The sequence below is a fragment of the Mercenaria mercenaria genome, chromosome 7 (genome assembly GCF_021730395.1).
Source record: "Mercenaria mercenaria strain notata chromosome 7, MADL_Memer_1, whole genome shotgun sequence".
Classification (NCBI taxonomy): Eukaryota; Metazoa; Mollusca; class Bivalvia; order Venerida; family Veneridae; genus Mercenaria; species Mercenaria mercenaria.
In genome coordinates, this window is record NC_069367.1 from 4,844,645 (window position 1) to 4,866,477 (window position 21,833).

The 21,833-nt window shown below is 33.5% G+C and overlaps 1 protein-coding gene across 6 annotated transcripts in view; it reads left to right on the top strand.

Annotated features, from left to right (window-relative positions):
- The window catches only part of LOC123555097 (monocarboxylate transporter 9-like), a 33,934-nt gene that overhangs the window by 1,716 nt on the left and 10,385 nt on the right, over positions 1–21,833 (top strand). For 4 of the 6 annotated variants that reach the window (XR_008371579.1, XR_008371581.1, XR_008371580.1 and 1 more), the window contains exons 3-7: positions 486–2,248; positions 8,297–8,440; positions 10,317–11,168; positions 11,779–11,949; positions 12,412–12,537. Coding sequence is in view for 3 of the 6 variants with exons in the window: in XM_053547412.1 (XP_053403387.1) it covers positions 2,053–2,248; positions 8,297–8,440; positions 10,317–11,168; positions 11,779–11,949; positions 12,412–12,537 (1,489 nt within the window). In the remaining 3 variants the exon portion in view is untranslated. The remainder of the gene's footprint in view (positions 1–485; positions 2,249–8,296; positions 8,441–10,316; positions 11,169–11,778; positions 11,950–12,411; positions 12,538–21,833) is intronic. The other 2 variants (XM_053547410.1, XM_053547411.1) reach the window with 2 other exon arrangements.

Sequence of the window (21,833 nt, forward strand, 5' to 3'; positions counted from 1 at the left end):
GCATGCCAAAGACCTTACTATAACGATTTATGGTAGGTCAACGCTACAACATATTATAACGCTCAATGTCAGGATAAAATGTGTTTGTATTATTAATTGCTTATAACATCTATGAATGATATTAAAAGAATATGGTACGTGGAACACACAGACAAGACGGGTCAGGTTTCAATAATATTTCATTATAATACCGGCGTTTCGACCACTCAATAGTCTTCATCATCTATGAATGAAAAACAAATATTTAAAATGTAATTTCATTTTAAAGTCGGCTAGAAAATGAATTTAAAAAATAATGTTATGAAATAAATCATTATTCGACAGTGAAGTTATCCTAAAGAAAAAAATGTTTGGATTTAAAACATGTGTATCTGACACCTACAGTTGTTAATTGCTTTTAACATTTGTTATAATTGAACATTCAATAACATTTCGTTTTGAATTGTTGGGAAATTAAAGAAAACAAATTTAATTAAATGCTTCAGCACGTTGGAGAGAAGTAAGAAAAACGACCTCAAATATTTGACCTCAAGTATGACATTCACCTGTGATGTTGCGCTTGCCACATCAACTAACTATGAGGAACGTTTTCAAATCTCCTGATGGATGATACAGTTATTAAACAGACACATAACGTACCCGGTTAACCTTTATCATCGTACAGTGGCATTGACCTTTGCCTAGTGGATCGGTGAACAATTGTTCCAAGCTACATAATGGAGCGGATACAATAAAGACCTGTGACCATCAAGTGTGAACTTGGACTTGTATATGTATATGACTTTTGTGCCAAGTAATACCAAATTCTTTATTGAGTGGTTAAAAGTCGCCGCATGACCTACGATTGTGTCGGTGCGACGTTAAACCCAACAATAAAAAAATGTGGTTTAGTTATAAAGCGGACAGGAAAAATACTATTGACATTTGACCTCCAAGTTTAACTTTGGGCTTTAATTGGGGGTCATATACGTTGCGCAATACACATTGTCTCATTATCGGAAACATCTGTGCCAAGTAATAATATACTCGTGTATGGATGGCACTGTCATGTAATGGGTAAAATCAGGACCGTTCTGATACCATGTTTACTTTTTACCTGAAAGTGTGACTACGAAATTTATAATTCAGTCTCGAAGCATAACGCGCCATCTTGTTATTGGAAAATTTATGCTAAAATATTTAATTCATTAGATGGTAAATGCACGAAAAGGAAACAAATCTATCATAGTGTGATCTTGACCTTTAAGCTAGATGTTTTGGTGTCGCACCTGGCATACTGTCTTATTATGAGACAAATTTGTGCCAAGTAATGGCATGAGCCTTTGATGGATGGAAGTGTTATAGACTGGACAGACCCTGCTAATACCATGTTAACCTTTGATCTCAAAGTGTAAAGTCACATTCTGAGTTAGACATGTCATTTCATTACAACTAAACATTTTTGCCATGTAATGTTAAATCCGTTTAAGGGTGTCAGAGTTATCGGCGGACACGGAAGTGCGGACGGAGAGATGGTACATCGGACGAACGGAAAAGCGCATTCCTGTAGTCCCCAAACTGGTTTTTAATCAGTAAAGGAATATTAATAATGATGAAAATATTTCTACAAGTAAAAATAACAGCTTTTTAATATCGATAATATAAATAGAATGTGATTTCAAATAAGATTTAAAAGTAAATGAAGAATGTTCAAGTATGCATGGTGATAAATATATCACGAACCTATATACGACTCATAAGCAGAACGTTTAAACAGTTTTCATTTGGCATTTCAGCATGCAAAAAAGACCTGTATTTTTAGAAGGCATAATAAACTAAGAGGCAATGCCACCAGGTATTACCAAGTTTAAACTGATTCAATAAACATGTAGCCAATATTGAATATTTTACGGGTAATGCGTATATGTATGTAAACTTATTCAATAGTTTAAATACACTGACATGAAAATGTATTTTGTGTATTACAGAAAATTTAAATAAGGAAGTAACAGTGCACGAAGTTGCAATTTTATAAGAAAATGTGTATCAAAACAACAAATTTTAATTGAAACTATGGGTAGCCGAGAAAAACAAGATGGAGGTTATAGTTGGATTATTTGTTTTTCACTTTTCATCGTTGAAGTGTTAGTTGACGGTATTAGGTTTTCCTATGGGCTTTATTTTGTGGAATTTCTCGCCGAATTCAAAAAGACAAAGGCAGAAACAGCATGGATTGGTGGTATAATGGTTGGTGTCTCTAACATTGGAGGTAAATTGTTATTTTCTTTTTATCAATTTGCTCCTAATCCAAAACACCCTGCCTTTAGAAGCTAACGCTGCCAAGTTGGTTGACAGAGCTTTCAAAATCTCATCACATTACGTACGTGATTGACGTTCAGTATAAAACATATTTGGATAATGTAGAGGCGCTTTGTTTTTTCTATATATTATTGTTTCTTATTCTTTTTATTTTTAGTAATAATTGATAACTACAATTACGCCTGTTAATGCTGGGAATACAGTAATTGCTTTCTTATGAATTGCTCTCAAAAAAGTTATCATATACAAAGCCATATGTAAACCAATTCCTTTGACCTTACCACTGACATGGCCACTGTTGAATAATATAACTATTGTATTAGTTTCGTCTTGCTATATGAATACTGAAATTAGTAAGTGTATATTTGTATTTGAACAATGAAATTTACACATATCATTTCCTCTAATCACTTAACTGTAAGAAGTTTATATAACGGATATTAACGGAGCCTCAAATAGATTACAACTACATGTAAATGTTTGTTTTCGTTTTGCGTACATATGTCCTTCGTTATTGCTATTAATATGTCATCTGTTTTGCTGAATGTGTTTATTTAAAGACTCACCTCAGAATATGTTCATTCTTGTGTGTTTCCTTGATGGTGATTATACGTACACCATCTGCATCGAAAATAGGAGAAATGTACTTTAATATCTACTGAATTTCTACGAAATGGGCTTTACCTTCTAAAGATTTCACTGTATGATGGTAGTATCATGTACAATTCTTGATGTATCTAGTTAATTAGATCATACTTTTCCCGTACTGCAAGATATTTGTTAAGTTGTATTTTAAAGCTTTAAAATGCACTGAAAAAGGTTGAATGTAAAGAAACCTTCAACACATTTTTAAACACAACTGTACAAAATGGGCATTAAATTGATTACCTGTCATTTTGTAGTACAGTTGTATTATCAAAATGATTTTCATGAAGTTCATGTGGGGTGAAGTAATAGGTCACTAGGTTGTTGCAGGTTTTTAAGATTAATATATTAAATAAACATTCACAAAACGGTATCAACTTACATTATTATAATTATCAATAAAATAAATATTAAGGGGACGCATACTTTGAAATTAGAAAAAAGTGGGTGGGGTATTATAAAATTTACCTGCAAAAAGTACAAGGTTTTGGTAAATGAAATGAATACTGTTTCAACTGTTATAAGTACACAAAGGATTGCTCACTAAAATAAAAATGAGAAAAACTGAAACAAGAAAGTTATTGTTGAATTACATAAGACTTCTTGTGTACATTCAAAGTCAACAATTAAGACTTTTTGGTGCGAAAATAATAGTGCTTCACTTTGTCCAAACATTTATCAATGTCCTACAGATTCTAATTTAAAGAAAGAATGTGAAAAAAGTTCACTGTCTTGCGTTTCATTTCGCATATGTGAGCTAAAACACATTATTTAGTTTGTTTACAAAGTAGTGCATAAGAAAAGATACGGTGGTCAAGGAATGCCACATTCCAAAACTAAAAGAGTATATTCCCCTTAATACATTAAACATTTATCGTTACAGAAGTCTAGTGGCTCACAATAAAGGCCTAGAAATGTTGCCATTATTAATTTTTAACTTGGTATTCATGAACTACAATGCACTTAAATATCAAAACACATTCAACAAACTTTTGAAAATGTATTGTCTTAAAAATCCCTAAAATAAGGTATGAAATTTGGTTGAGAGGTCCAATCAATGTGTATATGTGCAAAAGCAACATTCTAATCTTGTTCACAAAAGTTACTAATACACAGCAGGAATGTCAGTGATCAAAACTGGACGAATTAACAGTTATCCTCACTTTAATGTCATTTATAATTTGTCCTTGAATTCTCCACCATACTTTTCATAACTCTGTTTGCACGAGTTGAACGAGAATGCTGTCATTCACGTAAAAAAACGGGGTCAAATAAGTTGTAAATGCAATATCATCTAAACGTAATTAATAGATTATGCAGTTCAAGATAAACTTTATCTCATAACGTAACGAACATGTATAATGTTGTAACAACAACTTTACTTACACTGATTTAAGTAGCAGTCGGTTTATTAGTGACTTTATTGATTCATTTTGTGTTTTGTTATTGTTGTCAAAAAGTATAACGGAAGTGCATCACAACTGAAGCGGAAACCAGTTTGATGCGCCAAGTAGTCCACTGTAAGTAATATTTTTTGACAAATGTCCACAGAAATTAATAATTTTCTAATATCAAAGACGAATATCTGAATAGGATTCATTATTCGATAAGAAATTATAATCATCGACATGTTTTTTTAAAAGTCGTACACGTTCTTACACCTAAGTTGTCTCCCGTTGTTTATTAGAGTTACCTTTCGTCCAGCGCAGTAATACATTTGCAGTGAATCGCCGAGAAGTCGTGGGAAAATTAAAAACCATGTAAACAAACTAAAATTAACCACCTTTTCAAGATGAATTTCAAGTGATCGACATTATGCATTTAACCCGCCTGACCTGTGTAGCATCTTAGATATCTGTTCTAAGGTATTCATTGTGTAGAATGTCATGTTATGCCCTTGCAATGCTAATCCCACTCTGATATTTTTGTTTACATTTTTTATCAATGAGAAATATGGCGTCCATCCGGAGATGAACAGACGTGGCGTTAAATTTTTACATGTTTAAGCAAACCTGGTGTGTTAGAAAGAAAATCTCATCCCTTCAACATTATTTGGAACACTGTTATTGTAAAAAACCTGTATTTTCTTTATACAAAAGCTTAATATTTTGTGTTGAATGTACTTTCACAAAGATCTCTGTTTTCCTATTACATTCATAGTACCTCATCCTTATCCACAAAATACTTAATATTACAGGTGTCCATCAGTATTATATCAGTTTAGGAATATGTTTTTTTGTTTTCCCAGCATCGATTTCTTGAATATGCACCCCTTCCGCATTGCTGTATGAACTGTGAATGTAGCAATATGCGTCCCCTTAAAGCGATAAGGTAATCACAACACCTGTAAACATTTCATGGTTGGTATGGTTTAAGCTATGTTATGTAAGTTGGTATCAAATATACGGTGCCCCTAAAGTGACATGTTATACACATTTTTTCCAATTAGGTAATGTGAGACTTTTTTTTATTTCGTTTAAACGAAATGATTTCGTTTAAACGAAATAAAAAAAGTCTCACATTACCTAATTGGAAAAAATGTGTGTAACATGTCACTTTAGGGGCACCGTACAAATAAAATTTCAACTAAATATACATTTGTCCTACGTAACCAATATGCAAACTTCAAACAATATTCTTTGCAATACCGAAAGTGCATCTAGTGATTAGCAATAAAAACATTTCTCTTGTTTTGTTTGTTTAATTAGGGATTACATATCAGCTGATCTTACCGTTGAACACGCGTGTTAGTTTTGAGAAGGTCGTTGCTTTTTTTAATCCTTAAATATTTTATTCAAATACGATTATTAACATTATCATCAGTTCAATTCAAATTTATTCAGGAATAAGATAATGAAACTTTATATCTAACTTATAAAGTAAACAAGAGGGTCATAATGACCCTAGATCGCTCACCTGAGTAATATGAGCTACATGTTTCAAATGTCAAACTGATGATAAAATATTAAGAAAGTCAGTAGGTCAATGAAATTCGGTTTTACGATTTATGTGCAAATAAAATTTCAAGGCTGTATCTTAAAAAATAAAAAAGTAGGTCAGTAGGTCAAGGTCACAGTCAAGTGACATGATATTACTTGGGGTCATCAGGTAATTATAATTAAACAGTCTTGGAAATAGGATCAGATGATTTTTTAAGCATAATTGCTCCTTTATAACTCACATAATAACTAAGTGACCCCAGGGCGGGGCCTCTTTTAACCCCAGGGGCATAATTTGAATAATTTTAGTAGAGGACTACTAGACAATGTATCATACCAAATATCAAAAGTCTAGGTCATACGGTTTCAGACAAGAAGATTTTTAAAGCTTTTTCCTGTATAAGTCTATGTAAAACTTGGGACCCCCAGGGCAGGGCCTATTTTCGTCCAAGGGGTACAATTTGAACAATTTTGGTTTAGGACCATAAGACAATGCTACAAACCAAATATCAAAGGTCTAAGTGTTGTGGTTTCAGACAAGAAGATTTTAAAACTTTTTTTCCTATATAAGTCTATGTAAAACTTGGGAACCCCGGGGCGGGGCCATGTTTGATCCTAGGGGGATAATTTGAACAATCTTGGTAGATGACTGCTAGATGATGCTACATACAAAATATCAAATCCCTAGGCCATGTGGTTTTGTAAAAGAAGATTTTCAAAGATTTCCCTATATAAGTTTATATAAACCATGTGACCCCCCGGGACGGGGTCATATTTAACCCTAGGGGGATAATTTGAACAATCTTGGTAGCAAACTACAAGATAATGCTACACACCAGATATAAAAGCCCTACGCCCTGTGGTTTTTGGACAAGAAGACTTTTAAAGTTTTTCCTTTCGGTTGCCATGGCAACCAGAGTTCTGCATGGAATTCAATTCTTTGAACAATGTTAAAAGGTGGCGATCCAAGGATCATTCTTGTGAAGTTTGATGTAATTCTACCCAGTGGTTTTTAAGAGGAAGATTTTTTTAGAAATTGTTGACGGACGACGGATGAAGGACATCAAGCGGTCACAATAGCTCACCTTGTCACTTTGTTACATGTGAGCTAAAATACATGTATACAATAATCAATACGTTTAAAATTCTCGGATTAAAATTTTATAAATATTTTTGTATAGATATGTTGAATAATACATGAAAGATTTAGTCAAGTATATTTTTATAATTTATGACATAGAAAAATGAAATGATCTTAACGCCTAGAATTAGAGGAGATCCCAATCATTTGAAAATATATATTAATATGTTATGACGACAGGAGAAAGAACAATGCCATTGAATTCAAAAAGATGAAAGTTTTTACTTTGGTTATAAACTATTCCTTGTAGATCAATGGAATATTATATTACAATACAATGTATGTTGGTAATTCTACATTATCAATCATTGTTCTTTATTTGCACGTCTTCAAATTTTATTCGACTTTAAAAACGACAATCGGTTTGGTTACCCGCGTTGCGTAACGTCATGACTTGTCATAAAAACGCCGAAGTCATAAAACTCTTCCCTGGTCAGAATACTAATTTCTTTTACTCGTAAAGCTTACGATGCAATAAACCGTGTTCATATTGCTAGTCCTGTATTTCTCGTCATCACATCAAAGCTTACAGTGTGCCATAACCGCCTATTTTTTACGCTATGTAGTAGGATCTGTGTTTGTCTTCACCAAAGATTCAAGCGCCTATCTTTGTTTTTATATTGCAGATCCTGTATTTGCCTTTACCAAAGCTCTGTGTACATGTACCTTTACCGCCTATCTTTATTTTATATTGCAAGTCTATGCTTGCCTTCATCAAAGCTTGCAGTGCCCTTATAACCGCCTATCTTTATTTTATATTGCAGGTCTGAGTTTGCCTTCATCAAAGCTTGCAGTGCCCCTTACCTCCCTATCACAAACCATTAAAGTGCACAAAACACAATTTTTGACCACAAAGTTTTGATATTTCAGGTCGGCGTTTGCCTTCATCAAAGCTTGCAATGAACTTTAACCGCCTATCTTTGTTTTATATTGCAGGACCTGTGTTTGCTTTCATCAAAGCTTGCAGGGCACCTTAACATCCTATCTTTGTTTTTGTATAGCAGGGGCTGTGTTTGCCTTCATCAAAGCTTGCAATGAACTTTAATCGCCTATCTTTGTTTTATATTGCAGGACCTGTGTTTGCTTTATCAAAGCTTGCAGGGCACCTTAACATCCTATCTTTGTTTTTGTATAGCAGCGGCTGTGTTTGCCTTCATCAAAGCTTGCAGTACACTTTGATCACCTATCATTTTCAAATTTTATTAGTCTCATGTTAGCTTTCATAACAGTTTACAGGATAACTTTAAGGTCTATCTTTGTTTATAAATTGCAGGGCCTGTGTTTGCCTTTATCGTAAACAAAGTTGGATACAGAAAAGCCTCATTAATAGGTACACTTGTTGGAACGGCTGGATTAATCAGCAGCAGTTATGCCACAGAAGTGTATCATTTATATTTTAGTTATGGCGCACTACAAGGTACTAGTATCTTAAGTTTCAACGTATTATTATTTAGATGTACTCACGCAGAGTTGGGATGAATTTTTCAACTTTGATCATTTCCACTAGATCTGGCATAAAATGTTGATATCACACTGAACAATGACAAAGTAAATAACTTTCCATTATAAAAAATATACAATGGAACCTGTCTAATCCGAACATGCTCGGACCAGAAAAAAAGTTCGAAAACTTAATACCCTTTTTGTACATGAAGTGTAGATTTGCTTTTTTGTGAAAATACAAATAAAAAATAATTAAATTGGAAACAACATGTAGATTGCTTTAGTGTAATGTAAATTTCATGTTAATTTAACCTCTCAATATCACTTATAAACATTTTGTTCAGCGCTTGAAAAAGGTAGCTAAAAGGAGAATATTTTACTTGTCTGGTTTATATTGTAATGGTTCTGGTTTATATTGTAATGGTTCTATTTAGCACCACTTTCAGTGAATCTATTTGCTGCTTTAAATGAACAAATTCCACACAAAAATGTGAGGAATGTACAGATTTATAAGAATCTATTACGCTGGCTGCACTTATGTCTATTCTTACAAATTTCTGTTCAAACATACTACTTGTACTTGTACATGCTTCTTTCACACCTGTGCTAACTGCATGCATCTACAAAGCAAAAATCTGACAGGACTTTTGATAACCAGTGTTGGGGCCTATTGCTGTTGATATCTTTATAAAGAGTAATAGTTAAGATTGTAAACAGACTGAAACATGACAAAAGATAGCAAGATTTATAACAGAGGCATTGACCAAGGTTCGGGTTAGAAGGGTAGATTTTAATGTAATTTGATATAAAATTCTCAAAAGTTTGTTCGGTTTTTGGAGTAGAGTGGTTTCGGATTACAAGGGTATTTTTACAATAGAGGATAAATAAGAAAAAATGGGACCAAACAATTTGTTCTGTTTAAAGAGGTTTTCGGATGAGAGGGGTTCGGATTAGGGAGGATCCACTGTTCTCGCTTTTATTTACAGTTCCGGAAACGTCAGTATTTTTCCATATTGACGTTTGAATTTCATATCGGGTACGTGGCACCATTTTGATGTATGTTGTTGGATTAACTTATTTGTTTACGTCATAATTGTCTATTTTATTCAGACTTTTGAAAAATCCATATAACATTTATATAATATTAATATGTGTTATTGTGTATATAATAGAAAAATTAATTTTAATTTAGCTTTAACTGGAGAAACATGCTCCAAAAGTCGCGAAATGTTTCCGCTGCAGAACTCGTGCATATTACAAAGCTAATAACCTATGGTAATTGTCTTATAAAAACGTTTGATCATCCAAATAACAGATATAGCAACTTTACGCTTAGTTTGTACGCTGTAGAGATTACATTTTGTACATATGTACAGGATCCTCACTTTGATTCAACTGCCCCTCCTAATCGGTGTGGTTCTAACCTTTTGCTTGGGGTGAAGTATTCATAATGCGAAGAAGCTAACCAGCTGGCTTGCGGATGATCGGTGATTCTTCCTTACAAGGGCGCATGCCCATGCATGACACAATACTCAGAGAGGCACACGGGGTCTTCATCCAATATCTAAAGCTGGAAGAGTTAACACATGACCAGACTTGTGTCGGCGTGATTGTAAACCCAGCAAAAACAAAATTAATGAATTGCGTAGGGTTTGCATTTTAGCTTAAAGTATTTTTTATTTTTTAGTTCATTTCAACATTTGGAAAATGCAATTTGAAGACAATTGCTATTATTAATGATAAAAATGTTATTAATATTAAAAAAGCGAATTAACATTATCTGCTATATTAATAAAATAACAGTTTGACTACAAACTGTGCACTATATTTCATTTTTAATGTGTTTTCAGGCTTCGGTTTTGGCTTGGTGTATCTATCTGGAACAGTTGCCATCAGTCGATACTTTCTCAAGAAACGGGCTCTAGCAATTGGTATTTCTTTTTGCGGAAGTGGAATAGGGCTATTTGTTTTACCACCTCTTGTCAGGTTACTTTTTGAGGCATATTCATGGAGAGGAAGTTTGTTTATTCTGGCGGGCTTGATGCTAAACTGTTGTGTGTGTTCCGTTTTATACAGACCTTTACATCCCGCTGTTACTGCTAATGAGGAATATGATGTTAAGGGTTGTGATAAATCTGCGGCAAATGATAATTGTGTCACCTCTGGAAATGGACAAGTTGCTCTTGAACATGCTAGTCCTTTACTCACTAATGAGAACAGATTAATCACTGATAAACCTGTTAAAGAAAGGAAACCTGGAAGTTCATCAACACCACGAAGGTTCGCCGAAATGAAAAAGGAACAGCTACAACCTTTAAAGGAAGGCAATGATTTTGCGTCGCAATGGAGCCTTACTAAAGCTGTGTTAAGCCAAAGTATTTTTGGTAGCAATGCTTCTTTTCAATACATTATAGAAAAACACAACAAAACTAAAAATTCAGTATTAAGTCTTCAACAGCCAAATACAAAAGCTGCTGAGATAGAAATAAATATACAAAATAATCGTTTCAAGAGTTCACTAATAGAAAGTATGTTTCCAAAAGAATTAGTGACCAATATAAACTTCATAATAATGATGATAGCAACGTTTATGTTGGGTGTCCCGTCCTTTGTTCCATTTAGTATGTTACCAGATTATGCCCTCACGACTGACTCTTCGCCATCACAAGCCGCATGGCTACTATCTGCAATTGGAATTGGAGGTAAACTCAACAATTTATTAACCACTTTTATGAATGAAACTTATCGATATAGTTATCACAGCATTTATCTGTTTGATAGCCAAACGATAAAAGCTATTGATGCGTGTGTTTTTCAAAATAAGTGTAAATCAATGTCCAAAATATTTGTTGAGATATACACACCTTAGTGTTTCTTTTCAGCTTTGACATTATTTTTGTGGGGAAGAACTTCACTTAGAGTCAATTTCTCTGTTAGAAAACTCGCTCGCTTTCGGTATTTCTGAGAGTGTGTCTACACTCGTCTATGATCAGAGTTATACAATTTATGATGAATTGTGATGAAAATAGTCTTGTTTTAGGACAGATTATATAGATTTATAATGACCTTTATTTTGTACATAATCAGATATTCGGAATGCATACCGTCCGTTGCTCTGTAATTGATCTCAGTATTGATGCTGGTATTTCAGGCCATTTCGTATAATAGAGTTAATCCGCTGTTTTTTGTTTTTGTTTTTTTTTTGTTATATTTATATTCGTAAACCGACATTGTTTTGCTTGGTTACGTTTTGTACTTTGAAGGAATTTTCTAACAGATTTGACTGTTGGGTATTATTTCTAAATATTTTAGGTACGATTGGTCGTATGGGTGCTGGGATACTATCTGATATGCCATGTGTTCACCGTCTTACCTTGAACAGTGTCTGCTTTCTTACAGTCGGGGCAGTTACAGTAGTTGCAGCTATTTTACCAAAGTATGAAGTGCTTCTGAGTTCCTCGGTGATTTTTGGAGTGTTCTATGGTAAGGCCTGTAAGCAGATGTTTACAAATATTCAAGATAACAATCTTAATTTTGTGGAGTAAATAGAAGTCTTTATTCTATTTGACTAGCTAGCTTTCCAACGTGCTTACTCAATTTTTGGTCATTTTGTTGTAAAAGTTTTAGCCTTGGGTTAATTTGAAAACGGGTTTAATTAATATTCTAATGGCAGTCGAACCGTAGTGAAAATAGGAAATATCCGTTCATTTAGGCAAGATGTGATTATGGCATTCTACGGTTATGATAATGTAAGTTTCTGATTTGTTCAAAGGATACAGGGGATACGGAAAATTAATTTATTATTACAGGTCCATTACCTTAATAACAACAAGTATAAAGCAGTCAAGATTTCTTAGGAAGTTTATGTTCTGGCAGACATCGTGTTTGGAGGGTGGCTATTTTCATTAGACCCTTATCTTTTTTCCTTTTTCTTTTATTTTTAAGGTGCTATTTACGTCGTACAACCCGTTGTCTTGTTAGAGTACATTGGTGAACAATACGTTAGTGAGTTTATGGGAGTCTTAATGAGTGTTTATGGAGTATCTGGTTTGATTGGAAACCCTCTTGCAGGTACGTGATTCACATGGCCTATGGTGGATTATGTTGACCCAATTAGCCGAGTAGGTACAGTATGGTACGTTGAAGTAGTTCGTCATTCACCTCTTATTCTTTTTCATCAATCTCTTGTTCTTCGTCAATGTCATTCATTATTTGTTCTCTGATTCTTGCAATACAGCTTTCTGTTATACTTGCAGTACTTAAGTCAGAGCTGGTGAAGGATCTATGAACACTGATGTTTATTTAGAACTTTAATTCCAGAATAGCCGCCATATCAGTGTCTTAAAATATTGTTTTCAAAAACTTTGTATTAATTGTTTCGTTTCGAGTACAAATAGACTAAAAACCATTGTCGATAATCCATTATTGATACAATTTTTATTTTTTACGTATTTGTACGAGCAGTCAGTTTTAAAATTATAAATTTCAATCAGAATTATCTTCATTGCCTTTCTTATCGTTCTAAAAAGGGTTAAATAAATATGTGTAGCATGTGTAGTAAAACTAGCGACTTCATTTTGAATTGAGTCTAGTATGCGCTACCTGATAAAGAAGTTTTTCAATTATTCAATTTCCATGAACATATGAGCCACCTTTGCGGAAATGTCTTTTGAATCCGACTATAAATTGTATAAACATTAGATCGGTCATTTGCGGCAATTGTTATTACATTCTTATAGTTTTTAAATATTTTTAAAGATGTTTTGACGTTAAATCTGAAGTCTAAAGTGTGTTAAATTTGTTACGAAACAGGCACAGTGTTAACGAAACGGGCATAATTTGACACATTTCTCTTTAAAGGTTTGGTTTTTGATGTGACTGGAAGTTACAAAACTACATTCTTGGTCGCTGGAATAATGTTTACACTTGGTGGTGTGATCAACTTTTTCGTGTTGTGCACAAAATCCAGTAGAATTGACAGACTGCGGGCTAGTCAGGAACAGGAGGTTATTCAAGAAAATGTTGAATACAATGCCTAACTATTACACACATTTAAAGCGCCTCGTGTAAACGTTTATACATTTTTAAAGCAGGGGAGTGCGGGTTCAAACGTATCTGTTATCATTGTTCCACAGCATAAATAGAAAAAGTTGACAACCACAGGTCGTCTAACACATCGTAAACGAAAATGTTGCAAGCTCGCTTTGATTTAGCCAGTTCATGGACTGTATTGGAAATGCAAGCTTACGCCCGCGCTCTCTAACCGCGGGTTGGACAGAACTCAAGATTCACACATGTGGTAAGTACCCGAATATAATTTAGTGACATCCGCAGATGTACTCATGCGACCAGATTAGTCATAGCCAGAATTGGGCAACGTTCAGGTGATATGTAAGAGCAACAAAATGTTTCAAAGCCAAAACATAGACAGTTCAGTTTTACGTATTTTATCGAAATAAATTTTCAAACTAATATCATTTGTCTTTTACTTTTAATAACTTTCTATTGAGAACATGTGACAATGATAAGCCAGTAAAAATTAATATAGTTGTCAAAAAAAAAAACAACACGCATTTAAATTAACTTTACTAATGGAGATAACTTCAGATACAAGTTTGTTGTCTTGCATGTGATGGTTGTTAATCTTTTTTAACTATAATCTTTTAGCTGCGTTCTTAAGGTAGTGGACTCGTACTGATAGTCGGCAATTTCCGTTCGTTTACGTATTCTCCGTATGTCATTTCGGGATTCTCCGGATACTGTGAAAAGTAATTTCAGTTATGGCCGAAGGATGCCGAAATAGCGTACGAAGGATACGTAATCGCACGGAAATAGCCGTTTGTCATTACGGGTCAATTTCCTTAATTTTGTGAGTTCTAGAACTCTAGCTAATAGCCACTGTACATAGTTCAACACATTCTTCGATTTAAAATAATAGTATAGACAATTGAAAATGCACTTTAATAACCCAAACGTCTTACCTACCTACAACCTAATGATTTTTTTCAATAAAATTATTCTCCTGAAACCCCCATTTAATATGCTCTTTTTTTCATTCATTCTGTTCAAAAAATGCTTATTAAAGACAACACAGAAAGTTAACTCTCAGCGATTCTGGAAAATGTGTTCTTTTCACCATCCAAGTCTCCAATCCACGATTATAGTTTTGTTTTTAGGTAATTTTCCGTAATGTATATTCTGTCCGCACCTCTTATGTGCTTGAGACTCAGCACACAGCTTTTCGTTTTATAGGTCCTTGCATTTTGTGATGGATCAACATAGAATATACGATAAAAATATTGACCATAAAAAGAGGTAACAAAATCAAATAACCTCATTGGAATTTAAACGATACTTCTTTATCCCGTATCATGCTGGACAGGATTGATTCTGCCTTTTTGACAGATGTAAATCACGATCGTCAAAATGAAAAATGGACAAGTTCATTATAGAAATTTAGCAGGGTACGGGTTAGAAAACTCTGTACCAAAACCAACGATCTATTTCTCACGTACGCACACAGTTAAAAACTCGACCATATTCTGCACATGCGTAAAGCATGTGACTTTAGTAAAACACGTAAACGCATCTGATATGTTTATGCAAATGGATATGTAATGATCTGCCCGTGTATCGGTATGCTGATGATAAGACTGAAACGAAGTATGTGTATACATTTTAATCTTTAGTCTTCTTACGGCAAGTGAGATTGCTTTTGCTACCAGTGCAGACTAAGATCAGCCTGCACATCCATTCAGGCTGATCATGGTCTGCACAGTTCGCCATTCAGTCAGTAAATTGTCAGTGAACATCCCTTCGAATAATAAATGGTATTGCCCAAATTGAATGATGGACCAATCCATTGTAGACATTTAGCAGGGTAAGTGTTAATAAGTGGTCTGCCTTTAGTAAAATGGATAAACAAATTTGGTTTCCGTCTAAATGGACTTTCTAGTCTTTACCTTGCTCGCCGCAGTGAAGGTTATGATACTTTAGAAAAAGGCTTTATAATTTCTGGACCTTTTTAGGGTCCTCGAGTCTATTCATAATTATAGTTTCATGACAATTTCCCTCAAGTCGATGCCGGCCGAGTGCTGAGGAGTACTAACCTCTTGAACAAACTCGGTCAAGTCGAGTCCGATGTTATTTTGCTTAGTTGTGTTCTGTGCTTTCAAAGGATGTTATATATAAACTTATATTCTGTGGCGACTCTATTCTAATTTTAATTCCAATATTATCTTTAATAAGAAAATTTCAGTTTTCTCCCTTCTCCCTTTTACAAATATGTTCATTCCCCGTACAGAATTCTGTCTTTTTAGCAGTTACAATTTGAAGATGTTTATGTTATGTGCAACAATACACCAAGATCAACCAAACCGACCAGCATCTGGTCACATGTTTAGGCAAAGTCCCATAAAGCTTCCGAGGGATCTACTTTCCAGATTTTATTTATACTAATTCATTTACAGAAATGATTACAAGTCTCGTTCACGACGAATCACTGGCGTTGTGTCATTTTCCCTCAACCTTTGTTGACTCTACACAATAGGCGGCGTTTAAAAGCAAAAGTCTACGTTATTTTTGAGCAGCCTTCGTATAATGTATAAGTATAATTATAATTTCACATGTTTTATTTGTTTTTATAACAACAGCAATGATAACATGTAAAACTGGTATTAAAATGTTAATGAAGTATTATGATCATGCAATATAGGGAACCATACATTTTGCAATATAACCGAATGGCGTGATATCTAGCAATGATGTTTATACAATATTGTGCTATTTATACAATATGTTATATTGCTCAATTTCAGGAATAAAAAATGTGAATGTATTGTTGATTGCTTATAACATCTAAGTATTTTTAATATAGTTTTATTTTGAGGTTGGCGGAAAAACAAAAATTAAAAACAATGTTATGAAATTAATTATAATTCTAAAGTGAAGCTACCCTGAAGAAAAAATATTTGGATTTAAACGTGTGTATCTTAACTCCTACATCTGTTAATTACATTTACTTCTGTTATCATTGAACGTTCAATAACATTTCATTTTTAATTGCTGGGAAAATAAAGTGAACGAATTTAAATAAGTACTTCATCAGGTTTGAGAGAAGTAAGAAAACTTACCTAAAATATTTGATCTTAAATATGTCCTTGACCTATAAGCTATGCGTTTCGGTGTTGAACTTGACACACCGACTTACACTTATTTTGACGAGTAATATTAAATCCATTGATGGAGTTTTTAAACATACACAGAACACACCCGGTTAACTTTATCCTCGAAAAGTGGCCTTGACCTTTGCCGTATGTGTCGGTGAGCTGCACATGATACATTATCTCGTTATTAGTAACAACTGTTCCAAGCTACATAATAGGGCGGAAACAATAAAAACTATGTTAACCTGCGATCATCAAGGGTGACCTTGGACTTTGTTTGTGACTTTTGTGCTAAATAATACCAAAGTTCTTTATTAAGTGGTTAAAAGTCGACGTATGAACAATGATTGTGTCGGTGCGACGTTAAACCAAAATATGAAAGATAATAATATATAAGTGTTTAAGTTATAAAGCGGACAGAAAAATATCTATTGCCATTTGGCCTCCAAGTTTGACTTTTGGCTTTAAGTTAGAGGTCATATACGTTGCACATTGCATGCTGTCTCATTATGGGAAACAATTTAGCCAAGTAATGAAGTAATCCTGGATGGGTGGCACTGTTACGTTATAGGTAAAAACCAGGACCATTGTGATACCATGTTAACCTTTTATCTAAAAAAGTGACTGTGACATTTATAATTCGGTCCGGACGCAGAAGACGCCCACTTGTTCTTGGGAAAATTTCTGCTAAAAAATGCTAAAATTATTAGATGATTAACGCACGGACAGGTTAAAAATACCCTATTGTCATTTGACATCCTAGTGAAACATTGACCTATAAGCTAGTTGTCTTGGCGCGCACATGGCATGTTGTCTAACTATGAGACAATTTTGTGCAAAGTAATGGTATGATCCTTTGTTGGATGAAAGAGATATGGACTGAACACACCTGCTAATATCATGTTAACATTTGTCTTCAAAGTGTGACGGCCACTTCTAAGTTAGACATGTCTTTTCACTACGAGGAAACGTTTGTCATGTAATATTAAAATCCATTTTGTAAGGGTGACAGATTCATCGGCGGAAACGGAAGTGTGGACGGAGAGACGGTATACCGGACGAACAGAATAATGCATTCCTGTAGTCCCCAAACTAGTTCTACAAGAATAATAGCGGCTTTTATCGATAATGTAAATAAAATGTGATTTAAAGAATGATTTTTAAAAGTCAATTAAGAATGTTCAAGTATGCGCATTGATAAAATATCTCGGACCTGTATACGACTCTAAGCCAAACGTTTAAACATTTTTCAGTTGGCATTTTAGCAATGCAAAAAAGACCTGTATTTGTAGAACGCATATATTAAACTAAAAGGCAACGACATCTGGTTATATCCAGTTTAAATTGATTCAATAAACATATTGCCAATATTGGACATTTGACGGGATTAAGTGTATATGTATGTAAACTAAGTCAATATCGTGTTTAAATACACTGACATGAAAATGTATTTTGTTGTATTACAGAACATTGAAAATACATAATTATACAAAGGAGGTAAACTAACGAGGTAGCAGTACATGAAGTTGCAATTGTATAAGAAAATGTGCATTATGGCAACAGATATCAGTTGAGACTATGGGTAGTCGAGAAAACCGAGATGGAGGTTACGGTTGGGTTATTTGTTTTTCACTTTTCATCGTTGAAGTGTTAGTGGACGGTATTAGGTTTTCCTATGGGCTTTATTTTGTGGAATTTCTCTCCGAATTCAAAAAGACAAAGGCAGAAACGGCATGGATTGGCGGTATAATGGTTGGTTTCTATAACATTGGAGGTAAATTGTTGTTTTATTTATCAATTTGCTTCTAATCCAAAGCATCCTACTTTTTGTAGCTAACGTTACCAAGCTTTCAAAATCTCAACACGTTAAGTACCTGATTTACGGTCAGTATGGAACATATTTAGATTATGTAAAGACGCTGTGTTGTTTTGTATATTAACATTTCCTATTCTTTTTATCATTATAACTTATAAATAAGTACAACAATGACTGTGAAAGCTGGGAATACAATAATCTTTTTTTCATGAAATGTTTTCAACAAAAAGGTTTCAAGTAGCTCATTTCGGGTATTGATATAATTAAAGCCCCATGTAAACAAATTCCTATGACAATGTGGAATAATATAAATATTGTATTTGTTCCGCCTGGCTGTATGAATATTGAAATTAGTAATTGTATATTTGTATTTGAACAATGAAATTTACACATATCATTTCATCTAATCACTTAACTGTAAGAAGTTTAACGGAGGTTAACGAAGCCTCAAATAGATTACAACTACCTTGTAAACGCTTGTTTCCGTTTTGCGTACAGATGTCCTTCGTTATCGTTAAGTCATGCTACTAAGATTATGTCATCTATTTTGCTGAATTTGTTTATTTAAAGACTCACTTCAGAATATTTCAATCCTACTGAGTTTCCTTGATGGTAATTATACGTACATTAGTTACATCGGAAAATGGAGAAATGTACTTTAATATCTACTGAATTTCTACGACATGAGCGTTTACCTTCTAAAGATTTGATTGTATGATAGTAAAGTTTCATGTCACAATTCACTTATGGGATCAATATGAATCACTACCTTTACCGACAAAGATATACATGGTTTTAAACTTAAAACCTAAAAAAGTACTCGAAAAAAAACTTATTTTTTTATTGTTGAAAAAAACCAAATTAAATGACAATGTTTGTAGTATTTTTATCAAACGGCAGTTCCCATGTAATATTCTTGTCGCACTGGAGTTTCGCTCTTAGAAATTTGAAGTAAATCGAACGGATAATTTACTGTGAATTTATCGGAATCACTAAAATTCAAGCGATACAAATCCCAACAAGTGAAGTGCATGAGTGGATGAATTAAGTTCAATGCTTTATTTGTATCAAAAAAAATTTCAACAAACTATCAAAGTTGTCACTACCAAAATCCAATTCTCAAACCTTCTATACCAATGCTCAATATAGTGTTAGCAATAACAAGCATCTTTTTATTGAATGGAATTAGATCAATCGATCTTAGCTTGAAACGATGTTGTTTCAATTACTTCTATTTACCTAAACGTTTGTTTCAAGATAACATTATTAATTATATCATTAATTGAATTAATTAACAGCCGACCACAAACATATTTACTTTCATAAAATGATACAAACATCATTAATCCTTATATATCGTTTGTGTAAATTGCTTTTTGTAATTTTGAATAGAAAACTATGACTTACTGGATGAAATGACTTAGTATTGCCTGGCACATGCAGATTATATGACGCGCCAAGGAAAAAACATATGTTGAACAGCATGACAACACCTGCCATCGCAGTGGTAGAATATCTTCCTAACGGTTTCTCTAATTGAAGCTAGCTTAATATGAAATGCATAGATCCTGACCCAATGATGAATCTTGATACATTTCGTCAAACCTATCTGTGTTATTTTTTTAGGTATAATGTTTGTTTATGATGGAAGCAAGCGAATGGATTGAACCATTCCTAATTTATATTGAATTAAAAATTAATTTTACTTTATTATAAGCAGTTTCTTGGAACCCTTATAATAAAATGTTAACAATTCAGTATGGTTACACATAAATAAATTTTTATATACATACCCTCCAAATTTAAAGTATATTAAAAAATGACATCTTTTTACCCCTGTATTAGTATGACTTCATAAAACGATGCAGTCAAAACTAACTTGTAAATATTTTAGCGATTTTTTGTCAAATCTGTCAAATGAATACCACCTTCTACGTGCGTGAATTGTTGCTTGACAGCATAAAATTCCGCCTATACTATCGATCTTCTCGAAACAGGTTTTTTTAACCAATAGATTTTTTCATTTTGTTTTAAAAATTATTTATATATTCCAAGTTCTGTTAAGAATTTTCAGTTTACGTTGGCTTTTTTTCCACAAATATGAGCCAACATATAGCTTTCCGTACTCAGCTTCTGGACTAATCACGCTACAGTTTTTAATTGTCCTGCACAAGCGTTTTGTTAATAAGCTCACGGCACCGATTAAATTCTTTTTTTATATTGCTAGCCCTAGTGTTGCTTTGCACGTTGACGACGCGCGATCAGATATATTGCAATATCAAATTGTAATGCACAAAGTGTTCTCACGTGGCAGGGACCTGTAGGCTATCAAACCTTGTTACGCAATTTTGTTCCATGCCAGTTCCACCCATTGTATACTCTTTCCGCACTTTGTTCATAATTATTGAATTATCAAAGTGCATCTACTTTACCCAGTCTATTCGTCAAATGCTTTTCAATGAGCATTTTATAAATTTTGATACATAAATTAGAGTTACAAAAGATTATTTCACACCACTTGCCCTTGCAGACTATCAAGCGTAGTAAAATCTTTCGCCCTTTGTTCAAATGAAGTTCAACTCGCCTATAATACTGCCACTTTTAATGATATCAACTTTTGAGGGGTAATTATTACGCCATTTTTGTATTATTCATTCACAAAATGATCATTAATCACTTCAAAGTGTCAATATAAAATTGGACACCTTAACCATCTGTTCATCACCTGTTGTTTGAAAAGAGTTGAACAAAAACTCGCTAATGGTAAACTGGTATGATCGGTGGATAACACACAGTTATGACCAGAGTTGTTCATTATCAATTTAAGTAAGACTAAAAGAGTTTCATAAGTTCTTGATTAATTCATGTATCGCACAATGGGTAATTTTTAGCTGATCATTTCACTGGATTAGAATAAATGTTATATTAATTACAAGCGCCATGTACAATGAATGTAATGACTGATTGAACCGCTTCGTTCAAGTTCAGGCAAATCACATTAATAGAAACTTTCTTATGAACATTTACTCGTTTTATTTCTTTAGAGATATTAAGGAACGTAGACCATACATTGACGTCTAAATTTCATATGGAATGGTGATGATTTAATTACTCCATTAATAAATTTTGTATACCCCTTTAATACAAACTGTTAAAAGTCCGATAATCTTTATTAATATAATATAGTTATTACATTATGAAGTTATATTATGGGAAATGTACACTATCGAATACGGAAATAGCAATCTTTGAACAAAGGATAACCTTGAATATTAGTCTTATAACTTTGGTAGCCAACAAAAGATAAAGATATAATTTTTAATTTCTTTTCTAACGTTGGCAAGATACTGTTCATGTCCATCAAACTTATTTTCAACTTTGAATGC